This window comes from Dipteris shenzhenensis, chromosome 18, assembly GCF_047967505.1.
Source record: "Dipteris shenzhenensis isolate YYH24624 ecotype China chromosome 18, Dip_SZ_1.0, whole genome shotgun sequence".
NCBI classification, from domain to species: Eukaryota; Viridiplantae; Streptophyta; class Polypodiopsida; order Gleicheniales; family Dipteridaceae; genus Dipteris; species Dipteris shenzhenensis.
In genome coordinates this window covers 18,411,398-18,429,479 of record NC_141613.1, presented here as the reverse complement: position 1 = coordinate 18,429,479, position 18,082 = coordinate 18,411,398, and the positions used below count along the sequence as shown (strand labels likewise).

At 42.3% G+C, this 18,082-nt stretch overlaps 1 protein-coding gene across 1 annotated transcript; it reads left to right on the top strand.

The window, feature by feature from the left end:
• Window positions 1-12,400: 12,400 nt before the first annotated feature.
• Window positions 12,401-16,706, top strand: LOC147890894 (pentatricopeptide repeat-containing protein At2g33680-like). The gene has a single exon (XM_087390024.1). The coding sequence runs from the start codon at window positions 12,941-12,943 to the stop codon at window positions 16,259-16,261; it is 3,321 nt and encodes a 1,106-aa protein (XP_087246150.1). The 5' UTR covers window positions 12,401-12,940; the 3' UTR covers window positions 16,262-16,706.
• The last annotated feature ends 1,376 nt before the right edge of the window (window positions 16,707-18,082 follow it).

The window sequence follows — 18,082 nt, the reverse complement described above, 5'->3', positions numbered from 1 at the left end:
CAGCCTGGCATCGTCTAGCATGGGGATTGTGTGATGCACTACTTCGGCAGGGACCTCTTTCATGTCGGTGCACTTCTAGGCCATGTAGTTTGCGTATTCTCGTAGGAGAGCTATTAAAGTATTCTCCTCATTGGGGGTGAGATCATCGGCAATAAATACAGGTAGGGGGTCCTGCCCTTCCGAGGCTAGGTTTACCTCCTTAACCGAGGCTGGCTCATCATACCCTTGGGAGCACCCATCTTCCTGAGACCTTTTGGTCTATTGGTATAAGATCTTGCAATCCTCAAGCCTTGTAATGGGCTAGTACCTCTGCTATACGTCCTCTTTTTCTTCAACCTCCTTTATTTTTGTTGGAGTAGTGGTCCTTTTGGCCTTAGCCGGGTTTTTGGATACAAGGAGTTTCGAACCTGAAGGGGGCTCTTCCATTGCACTTATAGAGCTGACGTGGGAGGTAATCTTACTCACCCTCACTCCCCAATTGGAGGATAACTCATGGTGAGCAGTCGTGGCACCCACATATGATAGCCAGTGGAGGTCGAATTTCACCCTTATGGTTCCTTTGCTAACCTCTCGAGGGTTGAGCATGTGAAACATTCTTAGGGGAACCATCGAGGTCAGTCAGACCCTCGAGCTCTAGAGTGGTGATCTGAAACCCTATCCTCTCTGGGACATCTATATTGGCTAAGATGTGCATCCAATTCTGTGAGAATTCTGGCTCGAGAAGAGGTGCATACTAGAATTCATCCGACTCCTTTTCATCCTTTTCCCTGTCACAAGGTTGGAATAGCTTCACAGACATGGTTCGGGCAATGGTGTTGGATTCTACAACGAAGAGGTGTCCCAACAACGGGTGGTCCTTGTAAGTGTGCAAGTCCACTCGCATGATTTGATCCTCATGCTGCAAGTAGATGTTATGCTAGTCTTGCACGAGCCTAGACATTCATAAGAAGGGCCTACCTAGGATAGCTTCATATCCCAACTGCTGAGTGAAATCCATGACCATGAACCTAACAGGGTATGTGAACCCAAATACCTTAATGCTTATGCTAGTAAGTACTCCCAAGGGCTTAGCAGTTCCCCCATCGACTAACTTTACTACCAAATGGATTTGCTTGAGTGCAGGTTTTCCCCACTTCACCCAGCATTCCTTGTTATAGACACTCACTCCCGCTCCCCCATCCAAGATGCAATCAACTTTTTGGTATTGATAGATTATGGGAATTGCGGCGTTCGTGTCATCACCCTCGAAGTACTGGCCTAGCTTGTTGATGGGAACCTTGGGTAGGTTCTACCCCTTTTTTGGCGATGATTGGTTTAGGGTTGGCAGGATTTCGAGGCAAGAGTGGTCTATTCATCCAATTGGATAGATCGCGCCATAGGATGGGATTATATGATCGGTGTTCTTCTTCCTCCACTCTTTTCGGCACCTTGAGCAATTTCGTCCCTCATTGGCCCATCAAGTGGGCTAGATGAATAGTATCTAACCCCCTACTTGCCTTGATTCGATGCTCGAACTTCACTTGGTAGTCCCGTACCAAGTTCTAGGCATCTTTTACATATTGATCGGGTCACGATAGGTCTCCTTATAGTAGGGCGAGGATGCCATGCCTTGGGCCTGCACTGGCTTGTTTACCTCGAGACTTGGAGGTACCTTGGGGTCACCCTGGGTGGAAGCATGTTCAAAAGCAGAGGAGGTGGCAAGAGTAGCCGTCTCCTCATCAGGACCATCCTAGATAAGCACCTAGTTAGAGCCATCACCTACCCTTATGTTCTTCTTGGACCGGGTTAGGGGCTATTGAGGGATCTTGGGGCTTGGCAATAGGGACCCTTTATCCTTCCTTGCCAGCTTCCTCATTGCCTTGCCTACTGCCTTGGCTTGCATCCTTGTGATGAGTAGATTAAGGCTGGTCCTCTTTGGTGGGATGATTGGGGTTGTCGGTCTCCTTGCGAGACAGTCCTGGAACAAATGCTCAGTCCCACACCGACATGCAAGGGTGCAGGGTTGGTCATGGGTGGAGTGACGGGGGTACGATCCTTATAGGGACAATCCTTCAAGAAATGTGACCCCTGGCATTTAAAGCAAGACACCAGAGGGTTTGAAGTACCTCGGTAGGGGCATTCACTTGCTCTATGGGGACCCTGGCAGGTGTAACATTGGAGCGGGGGCCTTCGAGCAATTGAATTTAGGTTCTTAGCCCTTGAGTTCACAAGAGCGGTCTAGAACACAGAGACCTGTTGATCCTCTAGTGGGAGCTAGTGGCTCAAGGTACCACTTTCCTCCTTATAGGGGTAATAATCGTGAGGTCCGTGATCTAGATCCGTCTCCTCCCAGTCATTGGGCACTTCCTCTACCAACACTTGATTGACTGGGGTTATACGAGGTAGTGGCGGTTGCAGGCCCAATATGGGTGGTGGTAACAGAGTTGGCTGAGCTCTATACTGGCTTGAAATACTCGTAGGACCATCCTGTGTGTTCAAGGGGTTAGGCGGAGCCATTAGGGCTAATGGGGGTCTCATTTGATACATGGGGTAGGGCAGGGACCTTGGAAATCGACATTGGGAGGTATCATGGTTTCCCCACCTATGGCAGTGTGCATAGTAGAGTGTCGGCCTTGCCCTTAGGCATGGACCCTCATTGGAGGGGTGGTTGCCATTGCATACCTAATAGCAAATGTTATCTCTCTGTGGAAACAAGCAGGGGTTGCTCGGTGCCTCCTTGGAGGTTATTGTCCTCCTCTACTGGCCTAGCTGATCTAGTAGATTGGAGGCCAACTCACTCTCATCCAAGCCCTTAGGCTCGTTGGTCTCATTCTTAATCGTTTCTACACTTGAAGACCTAACTGATGGAGCTATTTCTAAGGGATTCAAGGTTTTATCCAAATTCTCCTTGTCCATTAGGTTGTCACATATGCGAATGGCCACCTTGCTGCATAGATTGAAGGAGGTAGGATTCATCACCATTAGGTGGTCATGCAGCTTCGGGTGTGCCAACCCTATGAGGAAGCGGGACAACAGTCATTGGTCACTCATCCGCTCATACGGTTCACAGCGAGCATTGAGGTGCTTGATCCTGGCAATGTAATCCCTTAGGGATTCCTTATCGTTCTTCTTTACTTCATACAATTGATTAATCAGGCTTCGCTTATGGCCATTGGGGGCGAACCCCATAATGAAGGCCTTCCTCGATGTCTCCCAGTTGATTTTCTCTTCTGGGGTCAGAGCCCTATACCATTGGCCTACTTTGCCATTTTTGGTAGTCTCACTAGCAATATGTATTGAAAAAAATGTATTCAATTATTATATTCTTCCTTGCTATATGAATGCTCTTAATACATCCAAATTGTAGAACTACTTCAATACTACTTCTTAGATATATTGTATAATAACCTCCATATGTATGCTCGTGAGACAACAAAAAAGAGACCTGGCAACCCAAAAATGATAGCGCATTGATGCGCTGCCATTTTTGGGCTACCAGGCCTCTTTTTTAATGTCTCTTGAACATAAGAACAAGCACTTGTGTTCCTTACCTTTCTTTCCAATGGGGGTCTTGATTTTGGGGGTGTATGCCAAAAATTGATAAACAACATTATTTGATGCATATAGTTTTATTAAATAGATAAAATAGGCATGAAAACATCTAAATTGGCTCTTGCCATTTGATTTGATGTATGACATGACCCCATTTGGATTTGTAATTCCAAAGATACGGGGTCTTACCTTTAGGGCTTGAATGCCTGAAATAGGCAGTGCGTCAATGTGCTACCTATTTCATACATTTAGGCCTCCAAAGTAGGACCCCATGTATGACCAAATGAGGTCCTACTTTTGAGGCCTAAATGCCTGAAATAGGCAGCACATTAACAAGCTACCTATTTCAAAAATTCAGGCGCTAAAAGTAGGACCCCGTATCTTTGGACTTACAAATCCCAATGGGATCATGTCCTATATCAAATCGAACGGCAAGAGCCAATTTAGATGGTTTTCATGCCTATTTTCTCCATCAATCAAAACTGTATGCATGAATATATACATCAAGATATGCATCAATATATGCATCAATATATACATATGTATGTATGTATGTATGTATGTATATAGATACATACATACATGTGTGTGTGTGTGTGTGTGTGTGTGTGTATACACACACACACACACACACACACACACACACACATATACATATATATATATATACACATATAGATATATATGTATGTATATATATACATATATACATACTTACATACATACAGCAAAATAAGGACCCCATTGGTTGCCTATTTCATGCATTTTATTGTCTCATGAGCATAAGAACAAGCACTTGTGTTCCTTACCTTTCTTTGCAATGGGGGTCTTGATTTTGGGGGGGGTATGACAAAAATTGATAAACAACATTATTTGATGAATATAGTTTTAGTTGATGGAGAAAATGGACATGAAAACCATCTAAATTGGATCTTGCCATTAGATTTGATATATGACATGACCCCATTCGGATATGCAAGTCCAAAGATACGAGGTGCTACTTTTAGGGTTTGAATGCCTAAAATAGGCAGCGTGTTAACACACTGCCTATTTCATGCATTTAGGCCTCAAAAGTAAGACCCCATTGGCAACACAATGGGGCCCTACTTTTGAGGCCTAAATGCATGAAATAGGCAGCGCATTAATGTGCTGCCTATTTTAAGCATTCAGGCCCTAAAAGTAGGACCCCGTATCTTTGGACTTACAAATCCAAATGGGGTCATGTCATATATCAAATCAAACGGCAAGAGCCAATTTAGATGATTTTCATGTCCATTTTCTCCATATATCAAAATTGTATGCATTAATATATACATCAATATATACATATATGCATCAACATATACATACATGCATATATATGTGTGTGTGTGTGTGTGTGTGTGTGTGTGTGTGTGTGTGTGTGTATGTATGTATGTATGTATGTATGTACATGCATATATATACATACATACATACATACAAACATCAAAAGTAAGACCCCATTAGTTTCCCATGTCATGCATTTTGTTGTCTCATGAGCATAAGAACAAGCACTTGTGTTCTTTACCTTTCTTTGCAATGGGGGTCTTGATTTTGGGGGGGTATGCCAAAAATTGATCAACAACATTATTTGATTAATATAGTTTTAGTTGATGGAGAAAATGGACATGAAAACCATCTAAATTGGATCTTGCCATTCGATTTGATATATGACACGACCCATTTGGATATGCAAGTCCAAAGATACGGGGTACTACTTTTAGGGCCTGAATGCCTAAAATAGGCAGCACGTAGACAGCGCGTTAACGCGCTGCCTATTTTAAGCATTCAGATCCTAAAAGTAGGACCCCATATCTTTGGACTTACAAATCCAAATGGGATCATGTCATATATCAAATCAAACGACAAGAGCCAATTTAGATGGTTTTCATGTCCATTTTCTCCATATATCAAAATTGTATGCATCAATATATACATCAATATATACATATATGCATCAACATATACATATACATACATATATATATATATATATATATATATATAGATACACACACACACACACACACACATACACACACACACACACATATATACATACATATAGATATATATGTATGTATATACATATATATATACATACTTACATACATACAGCAAAATTAGGACCCCATTGGTTGCCTATTTCATGCATTTTGTTGTCTCATGAGCATAAGAACAAGCACTTGTGTTCCTTACCTTTCTTTGCAATGGGGGTCTTGATTTTGGGGGGGGGTATGCCAAAAATTGATAAACAACATTATTTGATGAATATAGTTTTAGTTGATGGAGAAAATGGACATGAAAACCATCTAAATTGGATCTTGCCATTTGATTTGATATATGACATGACCCCATTCGGATATGCAAGTCCAAAGATACGGGGTGCTACTTTTAGGGTTTGAATGCCTAAAATAGGGAGCGCGTTAACGTGCTGCCTATTTTAGGCATTTCAGCCTCAAAAGTAGGACCCCATTGGCAACACAATGGGATCCTACTTTTGAGGCCTAAATGCATGAAATAGGCAGCGCGTTACTTTTGAGGCCTAAATGCATGAAATAAGCAGCGTGTTAATACGCTGCCTATTTCAGGCATTCAGGCCCTAAAAGTAGGACTCCGTACCTTTGGACTTACAAATCCAAATGGGGTCATGTCATATATCAAATCAAATGGCAAGAGCCAATTTAGATGATTTTCATGTCCATTTTCTCTATATATCAAAATTGTATGCATCAATATATACATATATGCATCAACATATACATACATACATACATACATATATATATATGTGTGTGTGTGTGTACATGCATATACATACATACATACATACATACAAACATCAAAAGTAAGACCCCATTAGTTTCCCATGTCATGCATTTTGTTGTCTCATGAGCATAAGAACAAGCATTTGTGTTCTTTACCTTTCTTTGCAATGGGGGTCTTGATTTTGGGAGGGTATGCCAAAAATTGATCAACAACATTATTTGATGAATATAGTTCTAGTTGATGGAGAAAATGGACATGAAAACCATCTAAATTGGATCTTGCCGTTCGATTTGATATATGACATGACCCCTTTTGGATATGAAAGTCAGGAACTCATGCCGTGGGTCTGCACCCTTGACAGTCTGCAAGTAGACATTAATTAGATGCAGACCTACGGATGAGCCTCTACAATCCAATCTCAAGGGCACCTTGCGGCATTCCAATCCACCACCTACAACCCCCTCAACATAATAATTCTCTTCAATAGGGTGCTACAAGCTCTCCAAGACTCACTTAAGTCCTTGATGAGCAATTTTGAAACATTTCATGTAGCATACCCTGAGGAATTCATCGAGGAAGAAGGCCAAGAAACCATTGCCCTCTTTAATTCTACTGCCCCACCTGTCGAAATTCCACCACCACCTCCTCTGGATCCCGCCCAACCGACCCAACATGCCACCCAAGCTCCCCTCCCTCGAACAACACTGCACGAGTATTCTTCTAATGCCTCTAACACCACCACTGTGTAGCACGGGACCTCCCCATCCATCTCCTCTATAGCTCCGGTCGACCTTCCTAACACGGCCTTCAACACGCTGCTCAAAGTAGCCAATTTTGTCTAGGTGGTTGAAGCGACAATGCCAATAGGCATAGCGGAGCCAAAACCCATGCCCAATGCAGATGATGGTGCTCCGCCAGCTCCTCCTGCCTCCCTCCCTGAAGATGTCCAATGGTGCCCCGACTTGCAGTCATTTCAAGAGCTGCCAGACAGTAAGCTTATGCATCATTGGAAGTGCCAACTCGAGGGCTCCCACCTCCATCTATATGAAACCCTAGAGGTGCGCCCCCTCAGACAATTCATCACCCAGTTCTTCGACGACTGGCAACATGCGCATCCAAAGTGCACAAGAGGAAGATACAACCTTGCCCCTGATGCTCCAATCCCAATGACCGATGCAGATGCCAGCAGTCTATAGCCACGATGGCGCCTTCCCTTCTTGAAGCTAGAGAAATTTTGGCAATACTACCACAGTGCCCACATCGATTGCTGAATCCACCCCCTATATATGCCAATGGAACGACGATGGACTTGGGCAGAATCCAGACAGCTCCAGTAAAAGGACCCCAATATGTTGTACAACTTCCCCAAAGAGATGACTCAGGAGGGATTTTGCTTCTGTCTCCAGTCATTCAACGACATGTATAGATTGTTCTCAATCTAGCCATTGTAGCAGCGGTCCACTTCAACCGCATGCTCCTCTTACTCCTTCGCAATCTCCCTGCCCACAGTCGCCCCATCGATGATCGCTTACACAATCTGACACAACAGATTGTCTTCAATCCCGACGTTGGTCCTACGCAATTCCAGGACCTCTGCCTCTACCTCTGCGTCCACAATCTCCATGGACATCACATCTACACATACGAGGATATGCACGCCATGCATTTTTGGAAGTATCGCTCATACCTCACTTGCCTCACTCCACGACAGCTGGACTGCTATGTAGTCCTACAGATAGTCCTCACCACACACCTCCTCCAGCATGGCTAACCCGAGGGTGGATCAGCCAACAGGAAGGGGGGCATATGAACATCCACAGAGTACGATTGCCAAATGCAGGGTAATCAATGATTAGAGGTGATTAGGTTTCATGATCTACTTCAACGAAAACAGCCATGGAAGGAGTACAACACAAACTCAAGGAGTTTGATCCCCAAAGGCCCCAAGGCCAAAGATTCCAGGCAACGTGCATAGGTGGTATGTTCCAGGCTGCAAGTTGTGGTTAAGTGTCTCATGGAAGTTAAGCCTCGCCACTCTAGGTTTTGAGCCTCATGAATGGGGTTTGAAACACAAGTGGCTTAAGGCTTGAGGGCACTCACGGAGTTTGAGCCCTAAATAGCCTAAGCCTTGGAGGTGTAAGGCTAACACAAGCGCTATTTGGGAACCGGTTAGGAACACGTAATTCCAGTTTTGTCCCAAGCACTCTAATGAGTAATATGAACTCCCTGAGAAGGGTCAATAGACATATCATCCAATTTATGTACTTGAGTAGGTAACACCACAGCAAGTCCCTAATTCTGATAGGAGAGGGCAGAAGGTAATTGAGTGGAGAAGCCAATACAGGGAACTTGAGTGCAGGAGCTAGGAGAAGAAAAAAGTAACTGAGTTGAAGTGTCAGCATCCATAGAGGGGGACTGGTTTAAGAGGCCAACCACATGAGAATGCAGAGAGGGACCAACAGTAGCTGAGGGAAACTGTGTATAAGTAGCAGTAGGAGAGGTTGAAGGGGGAGCAAAGGGGCTCTTTGAACAGGTACCAATAGTAAGGGGGATTTGTGTAACTGCAATAGCAGTCAGCAGTAGAAGGAACCTAGGCTAAGGAGCCAACCAAATCGGAGGGGGCCATTAGAAGACTATGAGGAAGGGCTAGGAGCAGAAGAGGGAGTTTGAGAGGAAAGACCAGCTGTTGATGTTCTCCTCTGCAAGAAGTTAGACAACTTGGCATGTTCACATGAGATAAAACAATGGTGTTTATGTCTTGAAATGTCAGCATTCAATATTTGGTGTTCAAGATTGTAGGCACTAATGAATAAGTCAAGACGTCTTTTCTCCTGTCCCACCATGAAGAAAATAGAGCATGAGTACATAAATCTTTATGATTAAACTGAAAATTATTTTTAGAAAATCTTACAAACCAAAGAGCATGAGCCCATATTTGGAACCAAGGCTCATGCCTTACTTTGCATGCATCACTTAGTAAAATATCTTTTTTTTTCTTTTTCCATAATCTTCCTTGCTATAAGGTCCATAAGCATTGTCAAAGGTCATTGCATTTCATAATCCACACCATCAAACACGTTAGCTTGCCCTTTGGCCTATTTGTTTTCTATAATGCTTTAGGCTACATTGCACTTGCTTTGGGAGAAATGGGTATATCATAATCCACACCATTATAAACAAATTAGCATGCCCTTTGGCCTGTTTGGTTTCTATAATGCTTTAGGCTACATTGCACTTGTTCTAGGGGAAACTTGCATATCCAATTTGTTAAGGTGTATCGATGGCTAAAATTTCACCTCTCATTTGAGCTTTCAAATTTTCATGCCTCTTTCTCTTGCAAATCTTGATTATGGTATATGAAAAGTTACATCTCCTTGCATCGTGTTATAGTGTAGTGTACCTCCTTCTAGCATGTACTATTGTTTTTGGTATTGTCTTTCCCATTTATTTGGGTAAGTTGGACTCATATTCTTCCTTTATTTCCTCACTTCAACCATTTTGTGGAAGAGTGTGCTAAGCGGTAGCACAATATCTTCAAAGTTGAGTGTAGGTTGATTCTCACACAAGTTCGGTAGAGCTATCTAAGCCTACCATGGCCGAGTTACCCATCTACTACAACAAGCTTTTACAAGAGTTTAAGAGTCTGAGTAGTAGCCATGTAATGAAAGTGCAGCCCATGAGGGATAACATCCGTGACCTTATGGTTGAAATATTTCATTACTATTGATTGTGTGAATCTAGGGAAGAGTAATTGATCGGGTGATGGCATCTGGCAAGCATGATTTGCCATATTTTGGACGCGTAGGCCAACTCTAGTGATGTGGGGATGAATAAGACTTATGCCTAATTTTTTATATTACAAAAGATTATGTACATATTTGAATTTTGGAATATTAGTGGCTTGGCTAAGTGTATAAACTAAAGTTAGAAAAAGCTTTATTTTTAGAAAAAGCCAGCTATTCTAGAAGGTGGATGGGCTTTTTGTAAAAGGGTGCATGGAGGAAAGCATAGAGGCTTTTGTATGATTTTTGCTCGAAAGCTTTTTGAGAAATATACATAAATACATGGGAGGTGGAAGGAGAGCACCACTCCTATGGGGGGAGATTGTACCCAGCACGCTTGTTCTGTCTCTTTTGTTTGTGAGTTTTGAGAGTTTGTGCGTATTTTGGAAGAATGTTGTTGTGTTTTTCAAGGATTTGTAGGTTCCGTGAGCATGTCCCGTCGCATTCTCTCATGTTTGGTTAAGATCTTGCTTGTATAGTAGACAGGTCTAAACCATTTTAGTGTTTTCTGTTGCATTAGGACTGCACCAACTGATGAATCTAAAGCATCCACAAATACTTCAAAAGAAAGAGACCAATTAGGGGGTTGTAGGATAGGTGCCACCATAAGCATCTTTTTCAAAATGCTGAATGCATATTCTTGAGTACTCACAATGAGGTAACGAAGCGACAAAGAATGACAGACAAAAGTGCAGGAAGAAGGCTTATGGGATCACCGAGAGGCATCGATATTAACGTAGAGCAAGAGTTACAAGAGATGATACACACCACTGTCAATAGCGCGATGTAAAAAATGTCACCATGACCGTTTACTTCTACTTTTGTTGTACAATGCTCTCATTTACTCTACCGTGTCGAGTGTGCCACCCTTCAATTTGTGCTTGGTCTCATGCATTAGGTTCATGCATTACGTTTGAGCATCTTCTGTGAACGACGGCCCAGAGATACCATGGTGATGATGGTCATATGAAGCTTAATGTTCCGCAGCATGGCACAGCTTCCCTCAATGCTGTGACCAAGCTCAGTGAGCCATAGTAAAGCTAGAAGGGAATCCCCCTATATCCTCAATTGAGCTATGGAGTCCTCGGGTTGATGTAGACCTAGGTCAGACTCCTGGCCTGTCCCCTCCAAACCCTAGTACCTATTTGAGGACCTATAGCACAAGTCTTCTCAAGATGATCCATCCATTCAATCTCCAATTATCTGATTTCCACTTTGTCCCAAATGGGCTTCCCAAGTATGATCTTACACTTCCATTCCTTATAAATTACCTCGAGCTCCTCTCATAGAACTATGAACCCAAACCAAGAGATAGACAATGCTTTCAATTGCTAGAAGATATTATTCCTATTCATCTTAACCTCTTATGAGCTAAAATAACAAGTCCCACTTTCCTAATAGCTTGTATGCATGCTTTATGATATAAAAGTCTTTGTAGCTATGGTAAAGTGAAAATAAAACCACTTACCTTAGAGCTTCATCAACAAGAGAAGCAATTGACATTGTCCTTCCTAGTGTGTCCATTCCATGCATTTCATTTTGTTCTCTTGACAATGGACCACATACCCTCAACAAGGCCCTAGATCTTTCGGGGTTTTAGCGTAAGAAGTTTTATTATGTCTTTGGAGCCAATTGTAATAATTGTAGTGGTACGGTTGGTAACAAAATTTGACTTGTAAGGCAGGGATAAACACCACACTTTGACTAGAACCTAATGAGATTATTTTAGAATAATGAAAAGCTAGCTTGGAAGAACATAAAAGTAAAATGGTAAGGCAAACCATAAAAGCAAAATGTTTAGCAATCTCCCCACAACTAATCAATGGATTAAACATGTTTTCAAGATATACTCTTCATTGAGAATAATTATTTATTAAAAATTAAGACATACTTTCTTCACTCAACTTCCCACCAACTAAGTTTTTCCTAGAGTGGGGAAACATATTTAATGAGAGTGAAAAAAAAAACATAGACTTGATAATTATCTTGTATCTAGAAATTGGAGAAGGAGCACATAAATGTGCAAACCACAATATATTGGCATCTAGCTATAAGAGATTCACTTTACAATTGTGGGTTTCCTTGAGGAAAAGGAGGTCAAAATGCCTCGGTGCCATTTTGGGAATTGAGGCACTCTACAGGTGGCTAGGAGAAAGCAAAACTTTCATAATTTGATGGAATCAGCAATACAAGTGAAGACAATGAAGCTTGGATAGAAGAATTGTTGTAACCTTTGTGAAGCAATTGTGTCTTATGCCACCTTCGTGCACCTATTGCTTCCGCCCACTGCATGGCCAACTCCTCCAATTGCTACATTCCATCTCCTCCGTTGGTAACATAAATTAGCAGCCTGATGACCGTCTGTTGGTGTGAACCAACACACCTGAAGTTCATCCTTGGCCAGGCGACCACCCGGCTCCTCTTATCATCCAAGGTGTGAAAAGTCGGCCTAACTTCACATGATTTCAAGCAAAGCCATGTTGCACTCGCTACCTCCTTTCATCATCATCACCCCGGTGAGGCTCTCTCTCACCTCTTCATCGTCATGTTGGCGGGCACAGATCTCGTCTGTGGTGCTACGTCCGGCTGCAAAAAGGGAATCAAAGCCCAGAATTGTTCGTCGTGTGTTTTTTCTAGCGCATTGGAGTTCTTTTGGAACTACCTCTGGAAGTTTGCTAGTGCTGAGCGTTGTCCCTGTTTTGAACTACGTTCTTCAACAGGGGGATTTTGTTCCTTTAAGGTTACGATGGAAGACTATGGACCATGGTGCGATAACCGAAAAGACATAGACATGACGGATCCAGAATTTAAATTTTGAGTGTGCAAAAAGGTTCTACATGCCAATCATGAAAATCCTAAGGAATCGCTGTGCAGACAGGCACAACCCAGATTGGATTAAAGACATTCTTGAGAAAAAGGAGGCTCAGATTGGGGGAAGCCAGGGCAATAATGGGGACAAAGCATGTGGTTGGCATGCAATAGAAGAATTTTCAAACGTCGTAGACCTGAGCTTGGCCAAGGAGTCAGCTCAGTTGGAGCACACGTGGAAGGCAAATTTTAGGCCTCAAGTAGAAGAAATGAATGCACAATCAGCACCAGAGGGAAGTGGTTGGGAGATGCTAAGCTTAGAAGAGACATTGAATATTTTGAACCGCATGGCTGAGGTGCCTTTAGTTGAGAAGTTATACTGCATCTTGCAAAAGTGCAGGAAAGAAAAGAGCCTAGGGTATGCCAAGCAGGTGCATGCACACATTTGCAATAATGGGCTGGAAGGTCATACAACTTGTGGGAACTACATTGTGCCACTGTTTGTGGATTGTGGAAGTGTGTCAGATGCCCAGGTGAATTTTACCAGGTTGGTTCACCCGAATGAGCGTTCATGGACTTCTCTTATAATAGGGTATATCCAATGTGGGCAAACACAGCATGCTCTCAACCTGTACAAGAAAATGCAGGAGGATGGTGTTCATCCTAGCAGCTATACATTTATGGCCCTTCTAAAAGCTTGTGCAAGGCTTAAAGACCTGGAAAGAGGCCGATACATACAAGCTGAGATCACAGAAAAGGGATTTGGAAGAGATATATTTGTTGGCAGTGCTTTGGTCAACATGTATTCCAAGTGTGGCTCTCTTCCAGAGGCACAGGAAGCCTTTGACAGGGTGCCAGTTCATAATGTGGTGTCATGGACCGCACTGATTGCAGGATATGCTGAACACGGAGCTGCCCAAGAAGCGCTGAAATATTTTGAGCTGATGCAATTAGATGGTGTTTCTCCAAATGCTGTGACATTTGTTTGTGTCTTGAAGGCATGTGGCAGCATAGACAGCATAGATAAGGGGCGAGATATACATGCTGAGATCACACGAAGGGGATTTGGGAGAGATCTTTTTGTTGGCAACACTTTGATCAACATGTACGCGAAATGTGGCTCAATGTCAGAGGCACAGGAAGTCTTTGACAAGTTGGCAGTTCGAGATGCTGTCTCATGGAATGCACTAATTGCCGGATATGCTGAACATGGACCTGGTCAGGAAGCGCTGAAATATTTTGAACAGATGCAACTGGATGGCATGTCTCCAGATGTGGTCACATCCGTTTGTGTCCTGAAAGCTTGTGGTAGTCTGGGAGCCATAGGCAAGGGCCGAGAAATACACTCAGAGATCTTTAAAAAGGGATTTGAATGCGATCTCTTCATCGGCAACAGCTTGATTGACATGTACGCAAAATGTGACTCACTTTCGGAGGCGCAGGAAGTCTTTGGCAAGCTGCCAGTTCAAGACATTGTGTCCTGGAATGCACTAATTACAGGATATGTTGAACATGGAGCCGGTCAGCAAGCACTAAAGTGTTTTGAACAGATGCATTTGGATGGTGTCTCTCCAAATGCTATCACTTTTGTTTGTACCTTGAAAGCTTGTGGCAGCATAGGAGCCATAGGCAAGGGTCGAGAAATACACGCTGAGATTGAACTCAATGGACTTGGAAGAGCTCTTACTGTTGGTAACTCTTTGGTTGATATGTATGGAAAATGTGGGTCAGTTTCAGAGGCACAGGATGCCTTTGACAAGCTGCCAGCTAGAAACGTTGTGTCCTGGAACACACTAATTGCAGGATACACTGAAAATGGATCTGGTCAGGAAGCTCTGAAATGCTTTAAACAGATGCAACTCGTTGGTGTGTCTCCAGACGCCCTCACATATGTTTGCACCTTGAAAGCTTGTGGCAGCATAGGAGCCTTATGCAAAGGACGAGAAATACACGCAGAGATTGCAGAAGGGGGATTTGGAACACATATTTCTGTGGCCAACAGTTTGATTGACATGTATGCAAAATGTGCTTCACTTTCTGAGGCACATGGAGTCTGGAATAAACTGGCAGTTCCAGATGTTGTGTCGTGGAATGCACTGATTTCAGGGTATGTTGATCATGGATCTTATCAGCAAGCGCTGAAATGTTATGAAGAGATGCAAATGAATGGCATGTGTCCTGATGCTATCACCTTCATCTGCCTCTTGAAAGCTTGTAGCAGCATTGGAGTCATAGGCAAGGGTCGAGAAATACACATGGAGATTATAAACAAGGGATTTGGAAGGTGTCTTCTTGTTGGCAATGCTTTGGTTGATATGTATGCCAAATGTGGATCACTCTCAGAGGCACAGGAAGTCTTTGACAAGCTGCCGGTTAGAGATGTTGTGTCATGGGCTGCACTAATTGCTGGTTATGCTGACCATGGACCTGGTCAGGAAGCACTGAAATGTTTTGAACGGATGCAACGTGATGGTGTCTCTCCTAATGCTGTTACATTTGTTTGTGTCTTGAAAGCCTGTGGCAGCCTAGGAGCTCTAGGCACGGCACGAGAAATACACATGCAACTTGCACAAAAGGGATTTGGAGGAGATCTTATTGTTGGCAGCGCTTTGGTAGACATGTATGCCAAGTGTGGCTCAATTTCGGAGGCATTAGAGGTTTTCAACATGCTGCCAATTCGAGATGTTGCATCATGGAGTGCATTGATAAAAGGATATGGTGTGAACCACAAGGGTAACATGGCTGTTCGATGTTTTGAGGACATGAAAGAGCAGGGTGTAAAACCAGATGTTATTACATTCACCTGTCTTCTTACTGCATGCAGCCATACAAACCTGGTATTCGAAGGCCAGGAGTATTTCAGAGTGATGAGACAAGATTACAACATTGCACCAACAAAAGATCACTATGCATGCATGGTTGATCTTCTTGGGCGATCAGGGCATTTGTATGAGGCTGATACATTTCTTGAAACTATGCGGTGTTCTCCCTGTGAAGAGACGTGGGCAGCTTTGCTTACTGCCTGCAAAACTTATGGGGAAACAAAACTAGGATCGAAATGCTTTCAGCAGCTTGTCAAGAAGAAACCAGAATCTGCGTCTTCATATATGCTCATGGAAAACATCTATGCAAATGCTGGCAGGTGGGATGATGCATATAGAATAGAGGATCTGAGGAAACATGCAGGAGCCAACAAGAAGCCTGCAATTGCTTTGATAGAGGTAAACAAGCGAGTGCGTGAATTTGTAGTCAGTAATAACCATAGTCAGGAAGTTTCAGCAATGCTAATATCACGTATAAAGGGGAAAGGGCATGTGCCAAATCTAGATTTGGTAATAGCTGTATCGTGATAAGGCCCAGCTTATGGGGCTTCACAACACACCACAAGGACACACTCTGCAAAAAAGATATTACTTACAAATTAGAAAAGTAGTACTCGTGTTTTTTAAGGACCTTAGATAAGGCAATTCAATGGGATCCTCACTTAGACAGCATTATAAGGACCACTCATGGCCTTGTGAAATGGTGCATGCCTTTTATAAGGACCTAAATGGCCTTCTAAACTTTAAGGGCCTATATAGTCCTTATAAGTCAATTTAAAGGGATCTTCAATTACATGGCTATATAGATAAGGACCTACGTGGCATTATGAGGACCCTACATGGCCTATACAAAAGAATATATTTGTTTGTAAGGACCTACATGGCCTTGTAAGGACATACCCTAAACTTGGACCTAGATGGTCCTTGTAGGGCCATTCAAAGGAATCTTTAATTACATGAATTTGTTTTAATACTTACTTGTTTTGTATGATTGGACTTATTCTAGTCGTACAAAGGTATATATATATAAGTTAAAGGAACTACATGGCCTTGTAAGGACATACCCTAAACTTATGATTTGTAAGGACATAGATGGGTAAGGCCATTCAAAGGAATCTTAATTATGTTTACTGGTTTTTTAATTTATTAAACGAGTTGTATCACCCGTCTACGACGGGTTAGAGACTTGCTCCGTTGGGTCTTAAGGTGGAATCTTAGAATGTCAATAAAAAAAAATTCAAGTTTCATATAACCTCATTTACTCAACAAATGCAATTAAATTTATTAGGGGAGCTCTATGTAGATCTATTGTATCTTTTTGAATTTGTGGTCTTTGCTCTATACTCAACAAACACAATTCAACTTATTAGGGGAGCTCTATGTTGATCTATTGGATCTTTTTATATATGGCTTTGAAGGCTTTAAGAATGTCTTTTGTATCATTGTGTTCTTCTGGACATCATTGTGATGAGGACTCTCTCTCTCTCTCTCTCTCTCATATATATATATATATTATCATTGTGTTCTTTTGGACATCATTGTGATAAGGACTCTCTCTCTCTCTCTCTCTCTCTCTCTCTCTCTCTCTCTCTTATATATATATATATATATATATGATAGCATACATACACGTGAGCATGTGTGCACATATGTGACACACAAATGTGCATATATGTGCATATACACATATATATACATATGCATATAGCAAGTGCTGATAGCAGAAGTGAGAGGGAGAGAGAGAGGAGTGCACACGATATAGCTACCTGTACACTAAGTGTATTGAACATGAACATGAAGATATACATGTGAATCCCTTAGGGTTAGGAATATATATATATATATATATATGATAGCATACATACATGTGAGCATGTGTGTACATATGTGATACATAAATGTGCATATATGTGCATATATATATATATATATATATATATATACATATGCATATAGCAAGTGCTGATAGCGGAAGTGAGAGGGAGAGAGAGAGGAGTGCACATGATATAGCTACCTGTACACTAAGTGTATTGAACACGAACATGAAGATATACATGAACCCCTTAGGGTTAGGGTTTGTCCCTATGTCCTATGTAGATGGTGCAATTTACACCATCTTCAACACCCCCTCTTAAATTACACTGAGTAAGTAGAGGGTGCATGTACAAGACCTATTTGTGGATTTCGTGTGGTGCATATGATAGCATCCAAAACTGAAAAGAAAACTGAAAAAAATTTGAGTAGTATGTGCGTATGTAGCACAGTGACTACGTAGCAGAAGCATGTAGAATGAGTATAAGTTATGTGGTCGTATATAAGATGTGCATTTTCCCCTCTGAAGTTGTGGGT

What these genes read in the sequence shown, in the direction of transcription:
- LOC147890894 (XM_087390024.1), top strand. Translation starts at nt 12,941, where the DNA reads ATGCCAATCATGAAAATCCTAAGGAATCGCTGTGCAGACAGGCACAAC.